The sequence below is a fragment of the Phoxinus phoxinus genome, assembly GCF_949152265.1.
Source record: "Phoxinus phoxinus genome assembly, chromosome: 3".
NCBI classification, from domain to species: domain Eukaryota; kingdom Metazoa; phylum Chordata; class Actinopteri; order Cypriniformes; family Leuciscidae; genus Phoxinus; species Phoxinus phoxinus.
This window is the reverse complement of record NC_136878.1, coordinates 44,128,605-44,155,969: the sequence shown is the minus strand read 5'-3', so window position 1 is coordinate 44,155,969 and position 27,365 is coordinate 44,128,605. Positions and strand designations below refer to the sequence as shown.

General features: G+C 37.4%; 1 protein-coding gene across 3 annotated transcripts in view; it reads left to right on the top strand.

The window, feature by feature from the left end:
• Positions 1–27,365, top strand: part of dlg4a (discs, large homolog 4a) — a gene marked incomplete at its 5' end in the record, with an annotated part of 173,549 nt that overhangs the window by 121,032 nt on the left and 25,152 nt on the right. For all 3 annotated transcript variants that reach the window (XM_079606392.1, XM_079606391.1, XM_079606393.1), the window contains 8 exons: positions 9,980–10,033; positions 10,457–10,507; positions 11,654–11,778; positions 19,627–19,796; positions 20,082–20,218; positions 22,610–22,754; positions 22,954–23,092; positions 26,997–27,153. In XM_079606392.1, coding sequence (XP_079462518.1) covers positions 9,980–10,033; positions 10,457–10,507; positions 11,654–11,778; positions 19,627–19,796; positions 20,082–20,218; positions 22,610–22,754; positions 22,954–23,092; positions 26,997–27,153 — 978 coding nt within the window. The remainder of the gene's footprint in view (positions 1–9,979; positions 10,034–10,456; positions 10,508–11,653; positions 11,779–19,626; positions 19,797–20,081; positions 20,219–22,609; positions 22,755–22,953; positions 23,093–26,996; positions 27,154–27,365) is intronic.

Here is a 27,365-nt window from a genome sequence, read left to right as displayed (position 1 = left end):
GTGAGAGGACGCTCTGATTGGTTTATTTCACGTTACGCCCAAACCACACCTATGAATAATGAAGCTACTTCAGACCAACACATTTTAGATTTGCGTCGGGCGCAAGAGGCATTTATCCCGCCGGGAAAATAGCAACAGCGCCGGGATCCGCCCACAAAGTTGCGTTTCAGATCGTTAAAATAGGGCCCATTACCACACTTTAAAGGTACAATATGTAATATTTGTGCATTAAAATATCCCAAAATCACAAGGCCAGTGTTATATATTTTGTTAAGTTGATTACTTACAATATCCCAAATGTTTCCAACTATTTTTAAATCGTGAGAAAATTGCGATTTTAACCAAGGAAACGGGGCGTGTGAGCGGGTGAGCTGGAGTCGCCAGTCAATGCGTCATATCCGCGTTAGCCTCGGTTTCCGCTCGTATTGCGCGAGTCCTGGACAAATGCGGAAGTTGTAGTTGTAGCGTTTATCAAGCAACAAACGTTAGCTTGTTTCGTGCAGTCGTTATGAACACAATTATTCTTTACCGATTGCAGCCGGTTCTGGCGACAAAGACAAGTCCCATAAACGTACGGGTCAATTTTATATATTCCAAATGTAGCATTCGGTAATAGTTATGTTTATGTAAGGAAAGTATTATTGCTTTAGTTTTGTGTTTAGTTTATTGACATTGTTTATCACGTCTGGTGTTTATGGCCATGTAAATATATATAGCATGTGTTATACATAAAGATTAATCAAATGAATCTTTTGGCAAATGATGTGGATATGTTCGAATGTACTTTTACAACAATTGTTTAGAACATGTAAAACTGCGTTATCACAACAATGAATTCGACAAATACAGTAACATGATAACCAATTTAGTATTAAACCTTACTTTTCTTGCGGTTAATTCATTTTAATGAAATAAAAGCATGTCATTAAACGCAACATTTATAAAAAATAGAACTTTACCTCGTCCATGAACATGATTTTTAGATTCCCGTCTGACGGATTTACATCCACAGTGGAGTTAAAAACAACAGTTCCCATCATTCCACGCTCCTTCACATCGTCATCAAGCTCCCTGTTGTTGTTGTTTGGAATCTAGCGCCCTCTAGCGGCAGAAAATATTGCATATTGTACCTTTAATTAAACACAGAGCTGCAAGTTACAAATTCTAATTTATTGATTTAATTAAACCTTTTAAGTTGCAAACATTATTTTTGATAAGTTCTGTTGACATATTAATGTTGATCATTACATGAACTTATTGTTGGGTGTAATTTAAACTCAAATTTCAATTAGTTGATTTAGCAAAAAAATAAGTTAACCCAATAAGTTGTTCACCCAACAATGAATATTTTGTGCAAACAAAGCACTCATGTGACTTCATAAAAATGAGGTTAAACCACTGGAGTCACATGGATTACTTAATTATTTAATTATTTAAAAGGGACAATGCATATTAATGAACATCTTAGCTTTGCTTTTCAGCAATGTACATATGCCAGAGTTAGCATTGAAATTAAATACGATACAACACAATTTAAAAGACGCCACAATTTTCAACAACATATTATAAGAGATACCACAGTTAGCAGACGGGCATCTAATATGGCGGACACACACATATACACATACACAGTAAAGTGCTATTCTATGTACATTAAGTACATTTTAATTATGTTAAAGTGCTATTAAATGCAGTAAAGTGCCGGATCTGGTTTGTTATACATACATATACTTAAACAGTACAACAGTGAACATAGCCATTTACATAAATTACAACAAATACCTTTAGTGGGCACAAATTTGATGTGTCTTGAGCCATTGTTTGAGTTGGTTGGTGTAAGTCGGACATTCTCTCACAGCAGCCGGTAACTTATTCCAGACCTCTGACCCCTTAATTGACAATACATATTGTCCAAATGTTGTACGTCTATAAGGCACCATACAATCCCCTCTCGTGGAGGCGCTGGTTACAGTTCTTCCATCACCCGATATTTTCAATGTAATGCATTCACTTAGTGGAGGTGGGGCAAGTCCATGTAGGATCTTATATATAGCACAGGCATATTTGAACTTTAGAATATTTTCAAAACTTAGCAGATTTTAATGTTTCAGATTCCAGACTTTAATGGTGTCTTTACTACCTTTCTGGGGCTTGAAAGGGGTAGTTGGGGTAGCTGTCAATGGAGGGACAGAAAGCTCTCAGATTTTGTTAAAAAGATCTTCATTTGTGTTCTGAAGATGAACGAAAGTCTTGCAGGTTTGGAACGACATGAGGGCGAGTAAATGATGACAGAATTGTAATTATTTTGGGTGAACTATCCCATTAATGAAATTGTCTTGGTAACTTTGGAAATTGGGCAGTGGATTTCTAGTTCCCAGCAAGCTTTGCATATAACTGGATAAGGAAAATAAATGGTAACACTTTACAATAAGGTTAGTTAGTTAACATTAGTTAACTACATTAGTTAGCATGAACTAATAATGAATTGCATGTATACAGCATTTATTAATCTTTGTTAATGTTAATTTCAACATTTACTAATACTTTATTAAAATCTTGTGCACATTAGTTCATGCACTGACACTAACATGAACTAACAATGAACAGCTGTATTTCTATTAACTAACGTTAACAAAGATGAACAAATACAGTAACAAATGTACTGCTCATGGTTAGTTCATGTTAGTTAATACATTAACTAATGAACCTTATTGTAAAGTGTTACCAAATAAATATTGAATATTTAGTTATTTTATGTGTTTTTAGACTTGTTAGCGCTTGATGCTGTTATGTTTGACATTTAAAAGAGTTTCTGTTGAAGCTTTTGTGGTTACCATTGTTCTTCTGAAGAGTAGAGCTCGTGGTTATGGTTGTGGCGACACACACACAACATTTACTCTATGAGCAATGCTACTAGTGACATGTAAAATCGTATTCGTGCATTAAATTTACATGTGTTTAGGATGTGACATGCTTGTTGATGTCAACATCTCCAGATCACAGGCTATCCAGACGTGCAGTTTTCCTCAGTCGGACACAGATGGTCAAGTCTGACTTCAGGCAGTGCGGATTATCATCTCTCCTCAGTGCCTGCAATGCCATCTCCGATTTAGAAGATTATCAGTTAATACACACTTATCTTATTTTCATGTGGTTTCTTGCACAATACCATGTATGACCAGTGTATGATTTGTAAATGAATACATTTTGGTATTCGCATCTCATAACCGGCTCCATATGTGTTGTTTTTCTGAAGCACTCGGGTACGAGTCCTGTGAAATACAGGTCATGATAAAAGAGCTCAAAGCTGAGGAGAAGAAAGCTCAAATTATATGGTTGCTTAAGCAAATGTGTTTGCTCTTCTTTACATTATGGTTAGGTTTAGGGCAGAGTTTCAAACGTGATAGAGCATTAACCGTTAGCGTCACTCGATGGACACTGAATTGAAGACAACATGCTTGTTTTACCCATTAAAGGCAGCTTAAAAGAACACACACACACACACACACACACACACACACACACACACAGGATCTTGGTTCTGTTTGCTCTAAATTTAGCAGTCATTGCTGACTTTTCTAGACATGCATTACATCATGTCTCCTCACTGGGTTCACTTATTTCTAGAAATATTCCTGTCTTTTTTTCTTCTTTTTCTGTGACATGGATAAATTGCAGACTTAACAAGCTGTCTTAATAAGGGAAGAGAGATGGAAAGAGAATGGAGATGTGGATAAATGAGCAGATGTTTGGTGTAATGAGAGGACGAGTGTGATTTGGAGATGAAAACAGCTTCTGTTTGTGGGAGGAGAAGAACAGCACATCTGTCTGATCACTGACCTCACAACATCTACACTTTTAATGCTTTTTAATGAAAGAAGTCTCTTTTGCTCACATTATTTGATCAAAGGATATAGTTAAAACAGTCATATTGTGAAATAGTATTCAAATTTAAAAAACTGTTTTCTATGCGAATATATATTGTAAAATGTAATTTATTCCTGTGATCAAAGCTGAATTTATCATCATAACTCCAGTCTTCAGTGTCACATGATCCTTCGGAAAGCAAAACATTTCTGATAATTATCAATGTTGAAAACGGTTCCATGCTGAATAAAAACTCAAACTTTTGTGTAACAGATAACATTACAAACACAGTTTCTACATTGCTGTCATGTGATCCAGTTATTTTGCCAGTTTTGTTAAATGAAAAAGGAAGGGGATGTTTAAAATCGTGACTAATATTTAATCCTATTTGTGCAATTTGGTCATTGTGAACAAATTGCATTGTGGGATATACATTAAACACATTATTTACTTGTTGTCTCCCGTAATAAGATCAGATAGAAGAAATGTGGTTACACTTTATTTTAATTATACATTTACATACTGAGTAATAATAATTAAGAGAACACAGGGTTAGGATTAGAGTTAGTTGCATGTAATTATGCATAATTTACTGTTATTACTACAATTAGTGCATTTAACATTTGTCACAAGGACACAGTAAAATAAAGTGTTACCAGATACAGACACATTTATAAATTAACTAAAATATTATTATTGAAGCGATAGTCAAATTGGATTGGATTAGCCATTCGCAAAGCAACTGTAAATTGCCTATACATGCACACATATGACCCTATTCTGTTTGAAACATCCTAATATTAGCTGCTGGCAGAATTGTTCATTCCACTCATTAATAATAAATTATTTGAATCTGCTTCACATCATGCCCAATAACACCCCGGACACGGTAAAATCACGGTAACAGCCTTTCCGTAGCTTAATCACAAGTCTTTAGAAAAATGCAAATATTATTTCATTGTCGTACTGTTGTCAATTTATAAGAGACAGAAAAAGAGAAATGAAAGGAGAAGGAGAGAAGTAACGGTGTGAGAGTAGGAGGCAGATTCATGCTTTAGCTACAGAGCATCTTCTCATGCTAATAAACAGACGACTGCAGCACAACAAATCACCAGAACCCCGAAGAACAAGGGAGAGCTGAGAGGAAGATGAAGGGGAATAAGGTGGAGAGAGAGAGAGAGAGAGAGAGAGAGAGAGAGAGAGAGAGAGAGAGAGAGAGAGAGAGAGAGAGAGAGAGAGAGAGAGAGAGAGAGAGAGAGAGAGAGAGAGAGAGAGAGAGAGAGAGAGAGAGAGAGAGAGAGAGAGAGAGAGAGAGAGAGAGAGAGAGAGAGAGAGAGAGAGAGAAGTGTGCTTCGTTCTTACCACCCACACGCCACTATTCAATCCAGCTTCTCATTTCAGGATATTCAGAATATATTATTATTTTTAACGTTTATTGCCTAAAACAGTTTGGCTCATCCATTAGTTTCAAGCAGTTATAAAATACCTGCCTTTATGAAAAAGAAGTGCACTTTAGCATAGTGTACAGTACTTTTATAATTGCTAGTGCCCTAAATACTTATTAGGGGAATAATATACGGTGTGTGATGATGTGCGGCTATTTTAATTGGCCAAGGGAACTTTATCAGGATCATAGTATCCCGGATCCATGAAATAACGGGCCTTTAAAAATAAAAATCTGCCTGTCTCTATGGGGATTTAACATAGGGGTGTCCTGACTTATGCACCCTGTATTTTAAGGAAGAACATTTATTTATTTACGATACATTATTCATTCACAAAGAAAATTGGTGTCCTTAAAGGTTTGAGTTTTCCTCATTTTTATAATTAAGGCATTAAGATCAATTTCCAAAAGATTTTTTTTATTCCTCTTTTTAGGCAACTTTAGCATGGGTGTCTAAACTTGTATTTTTTGTGCAAATCACCTCGTAATGGCCTCATAATGGTTAATGTGCAGTGGTCAAACCTTGAAACCCTGGTTTTGTTTGAAGGAACATTAAACACGTAGTGGAACTCTATGAAGCATGTGTACTCAGTGGTGTAGTCTACGCGATACGCAGGTATACGCCGTATACCCACTAGGAAATGCCAAGTATTTCAGTATACCCACTAAAAAAAGCGTGAGGAGGATACGTAACAACTTCGTTTTGTGACAGAACTTTCACACTTTCATTCATAAATTCAGCGCGTCTGTGTTTGCAATGGACACAGATCAAATCGCGGAATCCACTCACAACTGTATAAAGCAGAACGTCACGGAATTTGGTCATTTTTTGAATGAATAAATCAAAAGTAGGGCTGTACAATGAATCAAATCTCGACTAGTGTCTGTGAATATTAAAAACTCACAGAGACTGCAGTTGTTTAACGCGTCTCTGGGAATGAGCGCTCAATGTGTGCTCTACTACACACACACACTGAAGCAAGCGCGTGCTTGTGTCAGCGCTTCACTGTAGCTATGAGGACATGATGTAGGCTACACATGTGAACTTCATCACAGAGCTGCTATGAGAGTCACTTCATGAGAATTTCACCATTTCATTTGATAAAACTATCGCCATTCATTCGTATCATACACACACAGAAACTGTAATGTCTTTACGACAACCTGTCAAAATAAAAGTTTGGTATAAACTCAAAGAAATTATGAAAGAAATTGCACAGTAAAATGTACTATAAAATAATAATAATAACGAAATCTATTAACTTATTTTAAAAAGGAATATCACACAAATTTTCATTCATGTTTTAATTTAAACAGTAAATGTGCCAAAACAATAACACCATTTTCTTTCAAAAGCACCATTTCTAAAAGTAAATTTGTATTTGTGCCTATAATGTTTTTTTTATTATTATTATTATTGTCAGCTGATAAAACCTGTGCTTCAGGGACCATATTCATATAACATATAAGGCTTAATGTAGCTCTTAACTGGCTGAGTTAAATGGTGATTAACACTAAACAGTAAAAAATCAGTCCAGTCTCCTCAGCTGTAAATGTCATTGGCTGTTAAAGTCTTGTGTTGCTTATAATAAATTGACATGTTGATAACACTTAGTCTCATAATGCTCTCTATTACATGTCGTTGCATAGGCTACTGTATGCATTAGTGAGTGTGGTGGTGCTTATGGGGTGATGAGACGGGTTAGTATGAGACGGGTTAGGCGGGGGGTCACAGTATACTCACTACAAAAAACTAGACTACACCACTGTGTGTACTGGAAGGTTTAGTAGCAAAAACATGAAGATTATATTTTATGAAAGTGCTTACATGAATTTTTGATTATCTGAGGACTTCTTTTCCAGGTGGATGAATGTCTGGTGCTGTGTTACCAACATCATTCCTGTGGGTGGTGTTTGCATCCTGCCAGAAACTGTAGTTACGTCATGTTTGGATACAAGCTGAAATTAGTGAGCTGAATTTGTAGCTTTTTTTTTCTACAAGCTTTTTCTTTTCAATTCTAGTATAGCAGTCTTTTGAAATGTGTGATAGTTTTACATGTTTATTACATTTTATTCCTGCTATGATTCCGGTGTAGGTTACTGAAATCATGATTCAGTTTAAACATGCTGATGAAAAAATTTAAATAGCTGATCAAAAACGAATTAAAAAATGATTAATTTTACAGTAAATAGTCAATAATGGCAGCAGCTGCATTTGAATGAAACGAAAGAGAGCGCGCCGTCCACACAGTGTGATATACAAGAGACATGAAAGAAGCGCCAAATACCCGGCTGAATGGTCATTATACGAATGTCGTGACTGACCAATCAGAATCAAGCATTTCAGAGAGACGTGTCCTAAAGTTAGTATATTTGAAATGTACTAAATTGCAACTTTATTCATTATAAAAGTGTAATTGCAACTACCGGTATATTTAAATATATCACATACAATCTTCAATAGAAATAAAATGAAAGTGTATTTTATTTTATTATAAATGCTTGTCAGTGGATTCAACCATATTTCAAAGATATTAGAGTGCAACAGTGGGGTTTTGAAAGTAAAATCTCCATTAATTTTCTCCATAAGGAAATTGATTTTGAACGATACCGTATAAAGCTTTAAAGACAGCCTAACTGTGAGCTTCGAGGTTGTTAATCCATGATATTTTCTTCTGCTGAAGCTGCCAACCCGCATTATTTTAACTTGTTTTTAAAATAATCGTGTTTAACAGTGGAATTTCTGGTGAAAAACTACATTACCCATGATGCTGTACAGAAAACTACAATCAGATAGACGGAAAAAAAAACTACAATTTCCATTAAGCTCATTGAGCTCTTAAACCCCTTCCTCTCCCATGAAGCACTGCGAATGACATAATCAAGTTGATCTCCCTACGCTTTCAAAATACAGAAATATTGCTTCATGGGATTGATAATTAAATACTTTTATCAACGCATCAAAATAAGTACTTCTTTAAAGCACGACAAAATATTAAAACATAATGAATGTGTACTGTCTATAAGTACACTTGCGTGACTGTCATAAGCTGTGGTTGCAAACAAGCATGATGATGAAGACGAAGGGAAAATTCCAGAAACTATATAGTCTTTATTTACAAAATTAAAACACGAAATCACAGGAGAGAAGCTAACCACACATAAACGAGAACGAGAACATGACCATTACCATGAGAAACCGAAGCACAGTATACATACAGGCTACAAGCAAAGGAAACTAGATGAGAAACAGGTGAACCAAATCAATCAGTAACCATAGCAACTAACAGTCAACGTGAACAGGAATTAAACGCGTTTTTTTTTTCTTATTGTTTTATCTGCAAGTACAGTTAAAAAAATATATACTTTTAAGATTTGAACAACACTATAAGCGTACATTAAACTGCAATTAAGCACACTTCTTTTGCACAAGGGTAATGTGCAGTTCACACACTCGTCTTTAGAAGTAGCCTAATTTACAAAGATGTTTATGTGTATTGTATTGGACAGCCATAAAAACGTTTGCTTTGTTTCCATGTTATTTGCTCAGGGTAAGAACAGTCTCGCCCGCAGCACACAGACACACACTCACACACTCCTCCCTGTGACTGCATGGAAACGTTCATCTCTCTGAGATCCACTGGCAATCTGACCCGTGGGGCACTGAACACTTGAATGAGTTTCTGTCAGCGTGTGTAGTTGAGTGTGTGTTAATGTGATCATGTGGGCGGCTGCTGCGCTCTGTAATAAAAGCCAGTAGTTTGGAACAGAGCTGGAAGGTGTGTGTGTGTGTGTGTGTGTAATCACATTTATTGGAAAGCAATAGAGGTGCTATCAGATGTTACAGCTGTAAATTGCTTGTAGTGTGTGAGAGTTGTAAGAGAGGTTAGTGCACCTTGTAGTAAAGCATATCAGTAGATGTATGTGCTGTTTGCTGTTACACTGTTTCAGTGGAAAGACCTGTAAAAGTGTGTGTGTGCGTGTGTGTGTGTGTGCTCTTGTTTATGTGATTTATGAGGACACAAATGTGTATAATGATGACATGCGTATTACACTGGTATTACAACTTGTACAACTCTGACAAAAATGTGAAAGTTTTGGGTCAGTAAGATTTTTCTTTTATTTGAAAGAAATTAATAGTTTTATTCAGGATGCATTACGCTGATGAAAATAAAGACATTTATAATGTTACAAAAAGATTTCTAAAGGATCATGTGACACTGAAGACTGGAGTAATGATGCTGAAAATTCAGCTGTGATCACAGGAATAAATTACACTTTAAAATATATTCACATACAAAACAGTTATTTTAAATTCTAATAATATTTCAGAGTAGTACAGCTTTTGTATTTTTGATGCAGCCTTGGTGAGCAGAAGAGACTTCTTTCAAAAAGATAAAAAATCTTACCGACCCCGAACCCCGGCTCATCAAGGATCCTCCTGCACACAGATAATGTGCTGACTGTGCAGTATTTACTACACCCTGCGAAACTAGTTCAAGTAGTACCGTAGTATATTCCCAGCATAGCCATGAGCTCTGTGCTAATCTCTCTCTCTCTCTCTCTCTCTCTCTCTCTCTCTCTCTCTCTCTCTCTCTCTCTCTCTCTCTCTCTCTCTCTCTCTCTCTCTCTCTCTCCCCCCCCCCTCTCTCTCGCTCTCTCCTTCAGGCGAACTCTCCACCAGTAGTGGTGAACACAGACACACTGGACGGCTCACCTTATGTAAGTATTATGCACAGAATGCATATTTTAGTCTTTAACTCTAGAAATAATTAGTAGTGCAGATATATAAAGATGTCTGAAACCTGTAACGCTCAAAAACCACGCACAACACCTGAGCAACCACAAAATACTCAATATAGAAACTGTAGAAACAGAAGTCCTGTAGCGGTAACTCTATAATACACATTAGCTGATCCAGCCTGAGAAAAACTGTGTGATTTGAGCTAAAGAGAAAAACTTTTATGATACAATGTTTGTTTTGTTGCTGATTGGACCATGCATTTAAAAAATATATATATATTTTTTTTTTTTGAGAATGTTTCCATTCAAGTAGACTGGTGTAAATATATATGCATTCCTGTTACTGTATACGTGTCTTAATCTTGTCTTAAAGGGCCTGACATTGCATGTGTTTTTCTGAAGGTAAACGGAGCAGAAGGAGAGATTGAATATGAAGAGATTACGCTGGAAAGGGTAATATTACAAGCATTTACAGTCCTGTATTACAGTGTTATTATTTAACATCGGTCACACTAACTTTTCCATTTTGTCAAGGTATTTTTTTATTTTTTTATTATGAAGTATTTATTTTGTAAGTAAGATTTTAAATATTCCTTGTGAAAAAGTGTGAATGTGCACTTCAAACTTTAAAAGAATATTAAAAACGAACTGCACTTGCAGATAATATGATATTAATAAAATAAAAGGCTACTTTAAGAGAGTACACTTTCTTACACACTTAAGTACACTTTTAAAAAGCGCAATGATTTCAAATAAAATGTTTTACTCTAAAGTACATTTTAAATCATTATGTTTTAATAAACTGTTGTAAAGAAGAAGTACACATATTTTGACTAATAACTAAATAACTTGATTATAATTCTAACTGTAGTGTTATTATTTGATATTAAATTTAAAGTTAATATGTTTTAAATGTACTTAACTGTAACTTCACCATTAGAAATGTGAATAATTATAAATATATTTAAATGCATGATGACATAAGAGTAGAGTTTCACTAGAAATGACATTAGTTCACCATAAATGATTGTCAGTACTCTTTAACCATAGTTTAAAACCAATAGAAGAAATTATGAAATTAAATAAAGATGTTCTTTAAAGATGCACTCTAAAGTTCAGCTAAATGCATTTAAAATTAATGTAAATTTTCATTTAATGATTCTTTTCTATCCAGTAAATAACAGGTTTCATGTGCGTGTGTGTGTGTGTGTGTGTGGATGCATGCGTTCGTGTGTGTGTGTCTGCGTGTGTGCGTGCATGTCTGCGTGCATTCGTGTGTGTGTGTGCGTGCGTGTGTGTGTGTGTGTGTCTGTCTGTGTCTGTCTGTATGTGTGTGCGTGTGTGTGTGTGCGCGTGTGTGTGTGTGCATGTGTGTCTGTGTGCGTGCGTGTCTGTCTGTGTGCGTGCGTGTCTGTCTGTGTGTGCGCGTGCGTGCGTGCGTGTGTGTGTGTGTGTGTCTGTGTGTGTCTGTGTGTGTGTGCGTGTGTGTGTGTGTGTGCGTGTCTGTCTGTGTGTGCGCGTGCGTGCGTGCGTGTGTGTGTGTGTGTGTGTGTGTGCGTGTGTGTGCGTGCGTGTGTGTGCGTGCGTGTGTGTGTGTAGGGGAACTCTGGGCTAGGCTTCAGTATCGCTGGAGGGACTGATAATCCTCATGTAGGAGACGACCCCAGCATCTTCATCACCAAGATCATTCCTGGAGGAGCCGCTGCACAAGACGGCAGACTCAGGTAACACACACATATACTGGGTGTAGTTTACATACACTGTGGCCCCAAAAAGTTTTTATATGCTTAAATCACATATGCACATGAAATGATGTTTTATAAACAAAGTTCGGGAGGAGCACGATCAGATAACCAATTCAAATTACTTGTCATCAAACAATTACGTCTACCCTAATCAGCACGACAAGAAGCATATATGTCCATTCTGTCAACTCACCTAACATTCCTTGACAGTTTCCAGCATCCCTCCACCACCCCGACTCCTCACCCTTGGCTCCTCTTTTACAGCCAGGAATACGGGGGGAGTACTCTGGGTTCGGGCCGAATACCGAGCCCGGAGCCCTCTCCTCGGACAGCATGCCAAATATGCATACCATTTATTCCATCTGACTTATTTGTAAGTGTGAACTCGTGAATTACATTGCAATAGGTAACATTGATTGATTAATCGTTAAAAGCCTTTCTTTTTAGAGCTGATTTCCAGCAGACTTTTCTCGTTTATATATATATATATATATATATATATATATATATATTAGGGCCGGGACTCGATTAAAAAAATTAATCTAATTAATTAGAGGCTTTGTAATTAATTAATCGAAATTAATCGCATTTTAATTGTATATAAATATTTGACCTGAGAACAGTGAGAAGTAATTTTTTTCACATGGATTTTTTGTATACCATTGAATAATGACTGAATACATAAGCTTAAGCAACAAAATATTGTTTATTTTTGTTCAACCAAGTCCAGCAGACCAGTGCTATTTTTGCCATTAAGTGTAGCAATAGCCGTTCCCAATTCCTTGTTGCACAGCTTGCACACAACCATGCTCTTATCGACGCTTCCATCCGTTCGTTTTTTATAACAAAATGTTCCATCCACGGGGCCGACCAAAGCGGTCTCGTCAGCTTCTTTGTTCATGTTCACTGTGGTTTGTTGTTGTCTGAAGTTATCAAGTTATGAACGCTGTTGGTGCTCCAGTATAATCGGTCCGCCTAAACTCATCCAGTGAGAAACGTTCCGCGGTGCAAAAATAAGTGCGATTAAAATGCGTTAAAAAAATTGAACGCGTTATTTTTTGTGTAATTAATTAATCTTAATTAACGCGTTAAAGTCCCGGCTCTAATATATATATATATATATATATATATATATATATATATATATATATATATATATAAAATAGCATTTAGTTTAATATTTTCTTATCTAACAAAATGACATCCATATTTTACATATGACTTAATAGTTTCATGGTCACTATGTGTATATGGGCATGCTCACATTCATATTAATATACTCACAGTTAAATATCTCTGTGGATGTACTTGTGATGCATTGTTAATGGGACCAGCTGGGGTTCCTGCTAACAAATGCAGTTCTACCCCAGAGCATGGCAGCACACACACACACACACACACACAAATTCACTCACACTGCAGGAGAAATTAAGCAGACAGAAAAAGCACAGAAGCGAGAAAGAGAGAGGCCGAGAAAGAGAAGAGATAGACAGAAATAGCAGTTTGAGAGTAGTAACTCTATAGATGTAGCACTTTCTTAAAGTTAACCCAAAAATGAAAATTCATTATTTCCTCATCCTCAGTTGAGGTGATCCGGTTAACAGAGCAGTGTGAACGATTGGTGAAGACTCCGTGAATATTGACTGATTTTGGGTCTGTTCATTACAGTCATACGGGTTTGTAGCGACATGTTGGTTAGTTAATGATGAGAGAACTATTAAGCACACAGCTTGAGGCAAACACACACTGTCAAACCTGATGGACTGTCAGCTGTGTAATGCTGTCCCGGCGGCCCGTCGGGTTCATCACTGATGTGCTGGGAGCAAACCCACTGTAGTTTGGGGAGACAGAAACATGTTGAATGAGAATACTCTCTATTTTCAGTTAAAGGTTTGTAAAGATATTTTGTGTATCTTCATTCTCATGAAGCATTCGAGTATATGTATACAGGGGAATATATGATTTAAAATGTAATTTAAGTTATAATCAAATAGTTGTATGAATGATATATTGATTCACAGTGTTGGGGTAACAGTAATGCAAGTAATCAGATGACTTTTTTCAAGTAGCTATTAAAGTAACGTGTTACTTTTAAATTTGCAAAAGTGCAGAGGCAGTGTGTGCGCTGTGTGTGAACATGATGGGTGTTGTAGATCTAGACTGGCTTTTACTCATTTCACTTGAGTAAACAACAAAACAACAAAAACAGATTTAGTATTCCTCAAAATGAATAAAACGGAGAAATGCAAACTCAGAATATTACGCAAAACTGCAATAACAATAAATAACACATACTTTATGTATTTAATTTCACTTTATTAGCTGTGCAGACGTGAATTTGCACTTCCTTCACCCTGGGGCTTATTAATTTCACTTTTGGTGTGAAAGGGCCGTTACATTTGCCAAAAATAATAATAATAATGTGTTTATTAAAAGACAAACGAGCAAGCCCAGCCCAGGAGAGAAAGGGTAATACAAAAGTAACAATGCATTACTTTCCATAAAAAATAACTAAGTAACGCAATTAGTTATTGTTTAGGGAGGAACACACTATTGTAACACATTGCTATTAGAAAGTAACTTTCTCCAACAATGTGGATGAATTAATTTAATTAATCACATTTATCAGTATTTGCTGAGAAAATCTCCAAATGTAGATAATATAAAGACATTGGATTATTGTAATGCCACTTAAACATTCTGCCTCATATTTCTTTTTGTGTGTCACATGTATTTGTGTTATTTAGTTAAAGTTCATTGCATTATTGTACCCTAAAGGTGGTGTGTGTGTGTGTGTGTGTGTGTGTGTGTGTGTGTGTGTGTGTGTGTGTGTGTGTGTGTGTGTGTGTGTGTGTGTGTGTGTGTGTGTGTGTGTGTGTGTGTGTGTGTGTGTGTGTGTGTGTGTGTGTGTGTGTGTGTGTGTGTGTGTGTGTGTGTGTGTGTGTGTGTGTGTGTGTTAGGGCGGCTGCACAATATTGGAAAAAAATTACATTGCGATATTTTTTCCCCCAACGATATATATTGCGATATTGAGAGCCATAACTCCAGGCTAAAGACAATAATTACCATTCCATGATATTAATAATTTCACTAATAAGCAAGCTTCATTACAAGTGACAAAAAGGTCACTTAATATTTTATTCCAAAATTAGAACATTTCTGAAAGCAGAACACATTTTTAAATAAAACAGCAGCTTTACACCAACCTGATTGGTTTACAACAATATAACTTAAAATAAATATATTTTTTATAAAACAACTTAAGCATTTTGGTTCACAATCTTTTAAGTCAACTTTTCTTAGCCAAAGTGCCAAAGTAAAACAGTGTTGGTGTTGGTCATCATAATCATATGAAATAAACAAAATGATATAAAACTTTAATATATTTTGTATTAAATCTTCTACACAGATTAGAGAACATGTTTCTGTAAACAGAAAAGCCGAACACATTTAAACAGCAGCTTTACACCATACCGCCGGTCAGCGCCGCCACTCCCACCACGCGCACCAAGAGCAGAGGGGGCACCAAAAAAATAGCCTAATGAAAAATCAATAATTCTAATGCCGATATGATTTCAGTATAGAAATACAGACATCCCAAGTCTCCCGGAAGTTCCGGGAGTCTCCCGCATATTGATAGCGGCTCACTGATGCCCGCGAATTAGTTAAAATCTCCGGAATCTAGAGCGAGCGCGCCCACGAGACAGAGACTGTGCTCAAAACCGCGCAGCGCGTGTACGGCAGAGAGAGCAAGAGACCGCGCGTGTGCCTCATGAAGCGCATGTAATATCTCCTGGTGCTACTGTACTACTACCCTTCACATCGCATGTTCCGGCGATGTGACTATCGCTCACTCGCACATCGCGATGTCGATGTTAAAATCGAATATCGTTCAGCCCTAGTGTGTGTGTGTGTGTGTGTGTCTGTGTGTGTATGGTCATGTTCACTGGCGATCTTCAACTATTGGTCATATTTTTTGGATATGCCACTTATGGTGAACTCTGATTCATCATGTGTTCATCTTTCTACTGTAGTATTATATTGGTTATCAGTGCATTTTAAGGTAAAAAGCTCACTTTGGTACTTAGATTGGAATTTAACATTAAATTATTTAATGAAATGCATGATTATAAGTTATATACAGGCATCAATATGCCATCCATACTTTTACCGCAAATTTAACAGGATATTTATACAGTGCATTAACAGACTATGGGCCCTATTTTATCGTTCTGAAACAAAAGTATAAAACGTGAAGCGCAAGTAACTTTGTGGGCGGATCTAGGGCGCTGTTGCTATTATACCGGCGGGATAAATGACTCTTGCGCCCGACACAAATCTAAAATGTGTTGGTCTGAAGTCGCTTCATTACTCATAGGTGTGGTTTGGGCGTAACGTGAAATAAACCAATCAGAGCGTCCTCTCACATTCCCTTTAAGAGCCGGCGCGCTTGTTCCACGGCGGATTGCTATTATAACGGCGGGTTTGCCAGCGCACGATGGTAACGGTGATTTCGCAGTCTTCAGAATTTAGTTTCCTGGTTCTTGACGGATAACTCACTTTGTCAGATGTCCTTCTATACCGATGTGTCTCACCACTATTGATCAAACAGGTTTGATCCGTCATTACTACAATTAGCCTGAATAATTTGGGTAAATGTGTAAGCTAGATTTATTTTTTCACATCTTCATGGACACCACAATGATTTCCCTCGTGTGGTAATATTTGTCCTTGTAATAATGTATGGTTTGCAAAAATATGAACTGCTGCGTCTGTGTAGATGAGAGAAGCAAAGTGTGTGTGTGTTGTGCACACGCTACATTATGGCCAAGCACGTGCCAAGCTAAAATAACGCGCCACTGACTTTAGACGAGGTTTAGTCTAAAGTCACGCCTCCTCTTTTCGCTGAACCGCAAGTTCATTCCCTAATTTACCGACGTGCGTCTGTGGAGGGAAAAGTTCGCTGTGCGCGGGTGCAAGATAGGAACGATACATGCGTCGGTGTACAAAGTCAATTACGCTGGGTGCAAGATAGGGCCCTAGAAGCGATACACATACAGGGAATATAGTTGAGTGGCAAGAGGTGATGCAAAGTAATATGTGGTTTATAAATGTGTTGCTCTTGGTCACTAGTATAGTTTCCTTCATGTTGTTAAGGATGAGGGCATGTCACGCAGCCGGTCTCTGTCAGTGTCTGTTTAATTGGACTAGATTCAGGAATTTGGGTCAAAATACCACAGCATTTGATTATACATACAGCTTTTGTCATCAACAAAAAAACACTTTCTTCTCCCTTTTAAAAGCCTATTTGCATATTAAAGCTATCTAACCTAAATTGAAGTTGCATTTGCATTCCGCGTTGTTTCTTCGAGATGCCGTGACCTTGTCAGACAGACCCGCGGCTCATTCCTGTGTTTCAGAGCTCAGAAGTGGAGATGTGGTTGTCCATGTAGATTAAGGAGAGATCTGACAAAACTGAAGCATCTATTATCTTTTTCTACTATCTTACTTGGTGGTCAGTATTAATGAGTGTGCTTAATTATGAATATTTATGGGCAGATATTTCCAGAAAGGTCTATTGACAGTCAGTCATCCCGACGGCACTTATTCCCTCTCTCTCTCTCTTTATGTTTCTGGATGACAGCACAGCTAGTGCTGCATTTGCACTTCTGAAAGCGAAGGAATATCTGTGGTGTTTTGTCGAGTTGTCAGTTCCAGTGAAATGTCTTTTGTCAGATGGCGTTGAGCTCTTTGAAAAAAATGCTCTGCTTGAAAACATAGCAGTCTACTGTACTGTACTTTAGTCACCGGTAACGCCATAAACATGATTCCAGTTTATTGAACCTTTAGACTAACCTTGTTTTTGTGGTCACATTTGATACATGAGTTTTTTTGGCTCGTATAGTCCGATATAGTATGAATATGAAGCTCATACTCGAGAAGGAAAAAACAGCTCTATATTATTCAGAAGCTCAAGCTCAAAATTTGGTGCATATGCTGATATTTATATGACCAACACGCAATACTATGATTGAGAGATGAACAAATAAACTTCTGATGGATCATATTTGATACTCATATTTTAACATTTATATAATAAATATGATGCAATAGGCTTTATATGGGTAATGATATTGATATGAATGATTTGTTCATTACATTTAATAGATTGCACTTTCAAGAAAACACAAGACATAAATATACAAAGACTGTCTACTTTGGGTTGTTTAGTGTACAGTAAATGCATATATCGGATATGGGTCACTTTTAAGATGTAAGCTGGTTGTCAAATTTTTTTATTGTCCATTGCAGTGTAAATGCAAAGATAATGCAAAACTTGGCACAACATGGCAAACTTTCAAAATAAAAAAAATATCAAAATACACTTATTTCATTAAACATTTCAACTGCCAGAGTTTTAGCCTCTGAAAAAGTTTTCAGTTTTCGGCAGAAAGACAAAATATTCTGAAAGCAGTTGAAAACAGAACTTGTTTATACTTTGAGAAGATGTGTTATATGATTCTGGAGCTGAATCAAGGAGAGAGTGAACGCTTCTGACCGTCAGCCAACGGACATGCTTATCGCCTGATGTCGATCATCTCAAAATGGCCAAATTTCAGACCATTTTTTTCTGTGTTAATACATTTCTATTGGCTCATTATTAAAGGGTAACTGTCGCCAAAATTGAACCTTGGCTATTTTTGTTAATCTACCCGAGTCAAACATTCGTGAAATGTATGTTAATGCAATGTAATGAACTGACTCCATGAAATGTCATGAACTTGTAATTCCAATGAAAAGCATGATAACTTAGACACTTATCATTTATATGGAAACAAGCTTTAGGAGCTTTCCATCTTTACTCTCCTCATGTTACGTTGCCAAAAATATATATATAATCATGGCAGCTTTTTTGCAAGTTTTTTTTTTGGGCAAAGTTTTATGTTGTTGCTTGCAGTAATTCTCTGATTGGTGGATGGGTAATGTAGCTTTTCACAATAATAAAAGGGCTGTCAAACATGATTTTTAGAGAAAAAATAAGAAATAATGCAGCTGACAGCTTCAACAGAAGCAAATCCCATTGATTAACAACCTCGGAGCACAAAACTAGGGCTATCTTTAGAGGTTTATAAGACATCTTTAAATATCAATGTCCCCTATGGAGAAAATGAATGAAGTTTAGTGACAGCTGTCAGTTCAAAGGTTAATTTATATCCAAGCTCTTGCAGTTTCACGTGTCAGTTCTGAATTCTGATGGGAAAACTGCCTTTTAAAGGGTATATAACTCTCGCCAAATTAAACCTAGGCTATTTTTATTAATCTACCCGAGTCAAACATTCGTGTAAAAGCACGGATGGAAAAAGAATGGAAACGTCACTTTTAAGATTGACCGTATTTTCGTTTTAGCTCAAAATGCCTTTTGAATGGGAGTGCATGGGGCACTTCTATGATAGCATCAAAATCACTATTTTTAAAACACTAATGCGGCTCGACACAACATGCAACTGTGCTGGAAGTGTCACCAGCGGCTCTACACATGAACTCCAGCATTGACTACATTGTTTGTGTACACAGAGTTTACTAAAAAGAAAGGTTTTGTACGACTCACTTTATCAGTCAGTGTTTCCGGTGGCTGGAATTCTGTCAGTCAAAAGTAGTCGATCTCCGAATGCAAACTTTCTCTGAAAGTTGGACTCGGGTAGATTAACAAAAAGAGCCTAGGTTCAATTTAGGCGAGAGTTACCCTTTAATAACTTTTTAATAACTCTACCATTTCTCTCTCTCTCTCTCTCTCTCTCTCTCTCTCTCTCTCTCTCTCTCTCTCAGAGTAAATGACAGTATTCTGTTTGTGAACGACGTTGATGTTCGGGAGGTGACCCACAGTCAGGCAGTGGAGGCCCTCAAAGAGGCGGGCGCTATCGTCAGACTCTATGTATTACGCAGGAAACCCATCGCTGAGAAAGTCACCGAACTCAAGCTCATCAAAGGGCCAAAAGGTACGGACAATTTTTAAAATCTTTACCAGATACTCCATTTATGGGTCATTTATGTACATTTATTCATTTAGCAGATGCTTTTATCCAAAGCAACTTGAAAATGAGGAATACAACAGAGTGATTCATCTTAAGGAGGCAATAACACAAGAAGCGCTAGCAATACAATGAATATTTAGGATGTTAGAATATTATCACCCATTATTAAGTTGTTCTGCAACTGTCAAAAAAGTGTCCAAGTGCATCTTTTTAACAAATGAATTGATTGCACTTGCATTTCTCTCTCAGGGCTAGGCTTTAGTATAGCGGGTGGTGTGGGTAACCAGCACATCCCCGGTGACAACAGCATTTATGTCACAAAGATCATCGAAGGAGGGGCGGCTCATAAGGACGGGCGACTACAGATTGGTGATAAGATACTGGCGGTAAGACGACACACATGCATCATTGATGAGGACTAATACACACGTGTAAAGATAGACTGGAGTAATTGATTTAAGCAGCATCACATATCCACTGGCTCTTCAATGCTGCCACCTGCTGGTCACAAGTGGAACTACAATTAATCTGTAGAGCCCGTTTCACACAGAGATTCTGGAAAATACACGGATAATGTGTCCCGGGATCGTTTGATTTTGGTTCATTCACACTGCCAGTGATTTTTACACACATCCCGTTAAGATCCCGTAAAGACACGTGACATCAATGTGACATGTAGGGCCCTATCTTGCACCCAGCGCAATTGACTTTGTACACCAACGCATGTATCATTCCTATTTTGCACCCGCGCACAGCGGACTTTTCCCTCCACAGACGCACGTCGGTAAATTAGGGAATGAACTTGTGCTCGGGGGGCGGTCCAGCGAAAAGAGGAGCTTGTTCCAGCGCAAACGTTCCCTGATGCTATTTTGCGGTTTCAGAAAACAATTCCGCCATTGACCAGGAAAAACCCAGTCTAAAGTCAGTGTGTTATTCAGAGGCTATTTTAAGGGCGCGTGCTTGGCCATAATGTAGCGTGTGCACAACACACACACACTTTGCTTCTCTAATCTACACAGACACAGCAGTTTTAATTTTTGCAAATCATACATTATTACAAGGAAAAATATTAACACACGAGGAAAATCATTGTTGTGTCCATGAAGATGTGAAAAAATAGGCATAAATCTAGCTTACACATTTACCCAAATTATTATACGCCTGTTTAACCGAAGCTAATTTGGGTGGGTTTCTCCAATCCTAATCCAAATGTCACTTCTCTGTGTTTTACGGCCCTGACGAGAACGTCGGTCTCCTCGGCTGTGAACCGCTCCTGGCGTGTGCTGGCAAACCCGCCGTTATAATAGCAATCCGCCGTGGAACAAGCACGCCGGCTCTTAAAGGGGGGGTAAAATACTTAGTTTCAGTCAATCTCATGTTAATCTTGAGTACCTATAGAGTAATAGTGCGTCCTTCATATCTCCAAAAAGTCTTTAGTTTCATCATATTTATAAAATAAAAATACAGCTTTCCGATTCTATCCGGAAAAAGCCGAGGTCATTGATTCTGGGCGTGGGCGGAGCTATAGAGTCAAGCGGGAGCGCGTGATACCGTTGTACTTACATGAATGGGGTGTTTTATCACTGGGACCGCGCCAGGTTTTAATTGCAACCGGTTTGCAAATCCAGCGACGACTTTGTTAATAAAACATTCGTCACTGAAATGACCAGAACACAAAACCGCACTTGCCACACTCCTTTGCTGTCCCGGAAATACAAACTGCATCCACTGTTCCAGTAACACTGGGTTCTTTGGGAAGCTGAACAAGGTAAACTTTCCCTCACATCCCAAAACACACTTTTTTGGAGACATTCTTGACATCAACCATTCCTATTTAGCACTGATGATGATGATTTCCGGTAGTTGCGCGTAGATATGCGCTTGGGTCTTTCCATAGACAGTTTCTCTCCTCTGATCGACGTGTGCGTGAACGCGCTTTTCCGAGAGCAATGCTCATATAAGGAGTTCCACTCTGGTCTACGTCATTAGATCTACGATAGAAAAAAACCAGCCGAAACGTGTTGCAACCCGGAAGTATGATTTTCAGCACAGAAATTCTCTGTTATTCGTTCAAAATAACTTTTCAAACTTTGGCCATTATTAGCATGAGAATCCATCTCTTTAACACTGTAAACAACTCTGAATACATTAAACACCATTGTACCCCCCCTTTAAAGGGAATGTTAGAGGACGCTCTGATTGGTTTATTTCACGTTACACACAAACCACACCTATGAATAATGAAGCTACTTCAGACCAACACATTTTAAATTTGCGTCGGGATCCGTCCACAAAGTTACTTGCGTTTCAGATCGTTAAAATAGGGCCCATAATGTCTCAGCAGCGTCTTAAGTTTGCTTATGAGCTGCGATTCCTCTCTTATGAGAAACCACGCTAGTGCATTTTTTTTTCTGATTCGATCATAAACTAGCGCATCACGTACCGTTTCACTAGCTGGCGAACGATCTCATCTTCAGCGTCATCACTACGACACACCCCTTACGCCATTGATTACGGCTTTTGTTCACACAGAGCGCGTTCCGGGACTGATCCCAGCAATGTTACTAGGTCCCCATCGGGGGATCGATCCCGCATCAATCCCGGGACGTGTTTGCGTTCACACAGAAGGCACTCTTGCAATTTTAGGGCAATTTCCCAGGATCAACGCGTTGTGTGAAAGGGGCTTATTGTTCACTTTGAAACATTTAATAGCACTTCTTTTTCACAAGGGACACTTGCTCCATAACATCAGTCTCTGCATCGAATGTCCACTGCAGGTGAATAATGTGTGTTTGGAGGACGTGATGCACGAGGATGCGGTGGGTGCGCTGAAGAACACAGCAGAGGTCGTCTACCTCAGAGTGGCAAAGCCAAATAACCTGTACCTTACCAACAACTACAACCCACCAGACCTCACAAGCAGTGAGTACACAGACATGCTGACTATTTCCACAGATTTAACACGGCAAAATAAACCGTTGTGCTTGAGGATATCTAATTTATTTTCAAGCAAAACTGTTAAATATCTTTTCAAGATTCAATGGCAAACATTAGTTTGCAAACACTCCAGCTTTAACTGTGTGTGTGTGTGTGTGTGTGTGTGTGTGTGTTCACCCTTCAGCGTACTCTCCGCATATGGACGCGGACCTTGGACATCCAAACTTCCTGGCCTCGGATTACCCACAAGCCCTCACTCCCACCTCACCGAGCCGCTTTTCTCCTGTGCTGCATGGCTTAATGGGAGATGACGACTTACCCAGGTAATGCTTTCTGGCAAACTGCAAGCTAACGACTCAGCGGTTCTTGCACATTACAATCAATTGGAAGGATTTAGAATGGAGTTTTATTCATCACCTTATAAATAATAATAAATAAATAAAATAATTGGCAGTAGAGATTAAAAATCAACTCAATTTACAGCTATGATGCAAACAGCAGCGGAAATTGTATTGCCAAACTGTCTTTTGAACTTTATAGATTTAGTGTCTTGAATTTATTAACAAAACTCTGTAAACCCTTTCCTGACTGGTTTCTCCAAGTCAAGACCAAATAAATACCCAAACGTTTAAACATGTAAAGTTTAAACTGGATGATACATTGTTAAACTGGTGACCATTGAGTGACATTCCTGGATGGCTTTGATCCCAAAGGGTTCATTGTATTATTCACTCTTCATTACAGCGAGATGGTCTTTCTGCTGGGCCTTAAGCCTGTCGCACCTCCAACAGTGCCTTAATTCTGAAGCACAAGGCCCTTTATGATAAAACTAAATCCTTCAAATGAGATCCACAAACAGGGTTTTTTCCTGGCTCAAAACGAGGCGGAGGTGGTAAAATCATGTATTTTAATAATAAGATCATTAAATTTGTATTTTTCATAGACCATCATATAGCCTGCTGTGTTTCCCGCAGTATTTTTGTGGGTGTATCTCTGTACCTCTAAGAAAAATGTGTAAATTTTAAAGATCAATTCATTAATCTGGTGCACTTTGAGTCCTCCGAAAATAAATAATCCACCCGCCAACCGCCCGAACTATTCTCTGATTTAGATATCTGTATCTGATCATCACATTACAATTATTCAAATTCTCAGTGTTAAGCATGATAATATTGTAAAATATCACACTAAAGTAAGTACTTTAAAAATAACATTTATTTAAAATAAAAGTTCTTCTGGCAAAATTACATTTCCTTAATAGCCTAAACAGAGACTCCCTTCAAACTTAAATTGTCAATGTTTCATTACATCACTGTTGGAAAACACTCTTATCAGAATATGGTTTTTACCTTTATAAAGGGCATTTTTTTCCCTAATTTGCTCCATCTTTCATTTCAAATTGAAACAGCGCAACTTTGTTACCGTCAGTATTATTATTATCAACTATAGGCTATCAATCGCCACTTACATTAAATAAAATAAAATCAGAATCATCCTGGCCGGTTTCGCTGATTCCCTAGTTATATATATATTTTTTTTAACCAGGGCATTTGTCCAGTTGGGCAAGTACAGTTCTCTTTTACTTGTCCCTTTAAAAAAAACACACGTGTCCCGGACAAGCGTTATTGTCGAGCCCTGATATGTTTTCCTTGATCGGTTTTCCCTGAAGAGAATTGCATTGTTGAAAACTAACAAAGTGATGCACGTTCATTGCGTTTTACCGTGATGAGAGATCCTTGTCTTTATTAAACTCAACACATTATAATGATTTATCTGTCATCCACCCTCGATTAATTGTAACGTTATGTTTTTATTACCGGTACTTGCCCCGCCGACCCGCGGATTATGATCTGCGCAGCACTATTGGCAAACTACCGTATTTTCCGGACTATAAGTCGCTCCGAGTATAAGTCGCACCAGTCAAAAAATGCGTCATGAAGAGGAAAAAAACATAGATAAGTTGCACTGGACTATAAGTCGCATTTATTTTAGAAATTTATTTAACAAAATCCAAGACCAAGAACAGACATTTAATCTGGAAAGGCAAGTTATTCAGCTCCACAATAGCACACAGAACAACAGGCTGAATAGGTGTCCGGCATGTTAGCGTAAGACATTAACAGTTATTCAGCTACACAATAGCATAAAGAACATATACCTGAGAGGCTGAATAGGCTAAATTAACATTAGCCAGCGAGTCCAACAAGTTACCGGTAAGCAAGTTCACCAAGCTCCCGATCTCATTCCTCAACACTGAATCCATTGAGTTCTTCCTCGGTGTCGCTTCTGAACAACTCCGCTAACTAGAGCGCCCTCTAGCGGCTGTAGACGGTAATATTTTCTCTTGGTTCATCTCAGTCAGTATGAATTAATTTTGATATATAAGTTGCACCTGACTATAAGTCGCAGGACCAGCCAAACTATGAAAAAAATTGCGACTTATAGTCAGGAAAATACAGTACACGGTTTGAGAATGGACACAGGCCGGGAACCCGCTTATATATATATATATATATATATAATAAATATATATATATATATATATATATATATATATATATATATATATATATATATATATATATATATATATATATTTGCAGCTAGGCCTGACTTTTACAGAGAAAATGGACAACAAAAGCCTAAATAAATGATTTATGGGTTCCTGTAACATTCCTAAATAATGTGCTCATCTGCAGCCACAGATGGAGCACCTGTCACTCACAAAATTTATAATGAACCAATATTTTAATCAATTTGATAACGCTTTAAGCTAACACTAATATCAGCTCTGTCTGACGCATTATACCTTCATTAAATCCATTCTGCAGAATTTCACAGCTTCTCTTCATAATTACAGCTGAAAAAGTATCGTATCTAATTTCATTCCCTGCCACTCTCGCCTCAGGCTTGCTCAATGCCAGACTAAAGGACTGAAGAATCATGGAATAACTTTCTTGCAGCTCCCAGATAAAGATAATTATAGCTGGGCGATATGACCAAAATATTTTACCACAAAAGGAGTAAAAATTTTTTTAATGATACATCACATTTCATTATATAGTAATCCGATCTGAAATTGTGTCCGTATACCAAACATATACATATAGGTTTTCTCTGTTGCTCTCAGAAGTGAATATTTTCAGCCAGTCTTTCCCAGATGTCAAAGTGGCACCGATGTATCTGCATAATGTTTCTGAGAATAATCAATCAAATAGAGCTAAATCTTAACTGGTTAATCATTTATATCATCATCATCATCATCATCATATATTGTCATATAACCCAGCTCTAAAATGGCTCAGTGTAACATATTAGACTGTAAAGTGCCCCTATTAGGCTATTTTAAACCCTAATTACATTTTTTGGAGGTGAAATGTACAATGCAAATGTGTTACAAAGCTATGTAGGAATTACTGACGACTCGTTTCAGAATCAATTACACGTGAAAAATTTGAATATGGTGCAAAAGTTCATTTATTTCAGTAATTCAACTTAAAAGGTGAAACTAATATATTATATAGACTCATTACATGCAAAGTGAGATATTTCAAGCCTTTATTTGTTATAATTTTGATGATTATGACTTACAGCTTATGAAAACACCAAATTCAAAATTAGAAGTTGTAAGCCATAATAATCAAAATTATAACAAATAAAGGCTTGAAATATCTCACTTTGCATGTAATGAGTCTATATAATATATTAGTTTCACCTTTTAAGTTGAATTACTGAAATAAATGAACTTTTGCACCATATTCTAATTTTTCGAGTTTCACCTGTATTTCTTTTAGGAGACAATAACTCCATTTATCTGACCTTTGATCTTTAAAACTTTGCAGACATTTTAAATTCACAAACAGCGATATTAAACACTACATGAAAGATAATATCAGAAAAAGCATGATAGGGGCACTTTAATAAATTACAGACATAACAGTGGGACTTACAGTAAAGCTGCTTTAAAACAGTGTGCGTTGTGAACGCACTCGACTTGACTAAGCCAGCTGTGTATCTAAATCAACAATAGTTTAACAATAATTATTTATATAAATAAATGTTAGATTGCTCGCATAAATACATCAATAAATGGATTAACTTAGCATATCTGGCTGACAGCACTGGATAAATCATATGTGAAGTAATGTGTGTTTTACTGGCAAAGATTATTACAATTATCCTGGAATTCCTTTGTAATATATCTTTCCCTTCTGCTGTGTGTCTCAGGGACCCGAGGCGTGTTGTGATCCATAGAGGATCCACGGGTTTGGGGTTTAATATTGTTGGAGGAGAGGATGGTGAGGGAATATTCATCTCTTTCATCCTGGCAGGAGGCCCTGCGGACCTGAGCGGAGAACTGCGCAAGGGAGATCAAATCTTGAGTGTGAGAACACGCAAACACACACACACACACACACACACACACATACTCGTGTATCAACAACATAATCTCTATATGAAAGGATTTTCACACCATGCTTTTGCATTTTTGCATTTTTGGTCAATATATATGTTTTGCATCTAGAATCACAGTACAGAAAATACCATGATGTGCCTGACGACTGCAGCTAATACTAGACATGATGGCAAACTTTT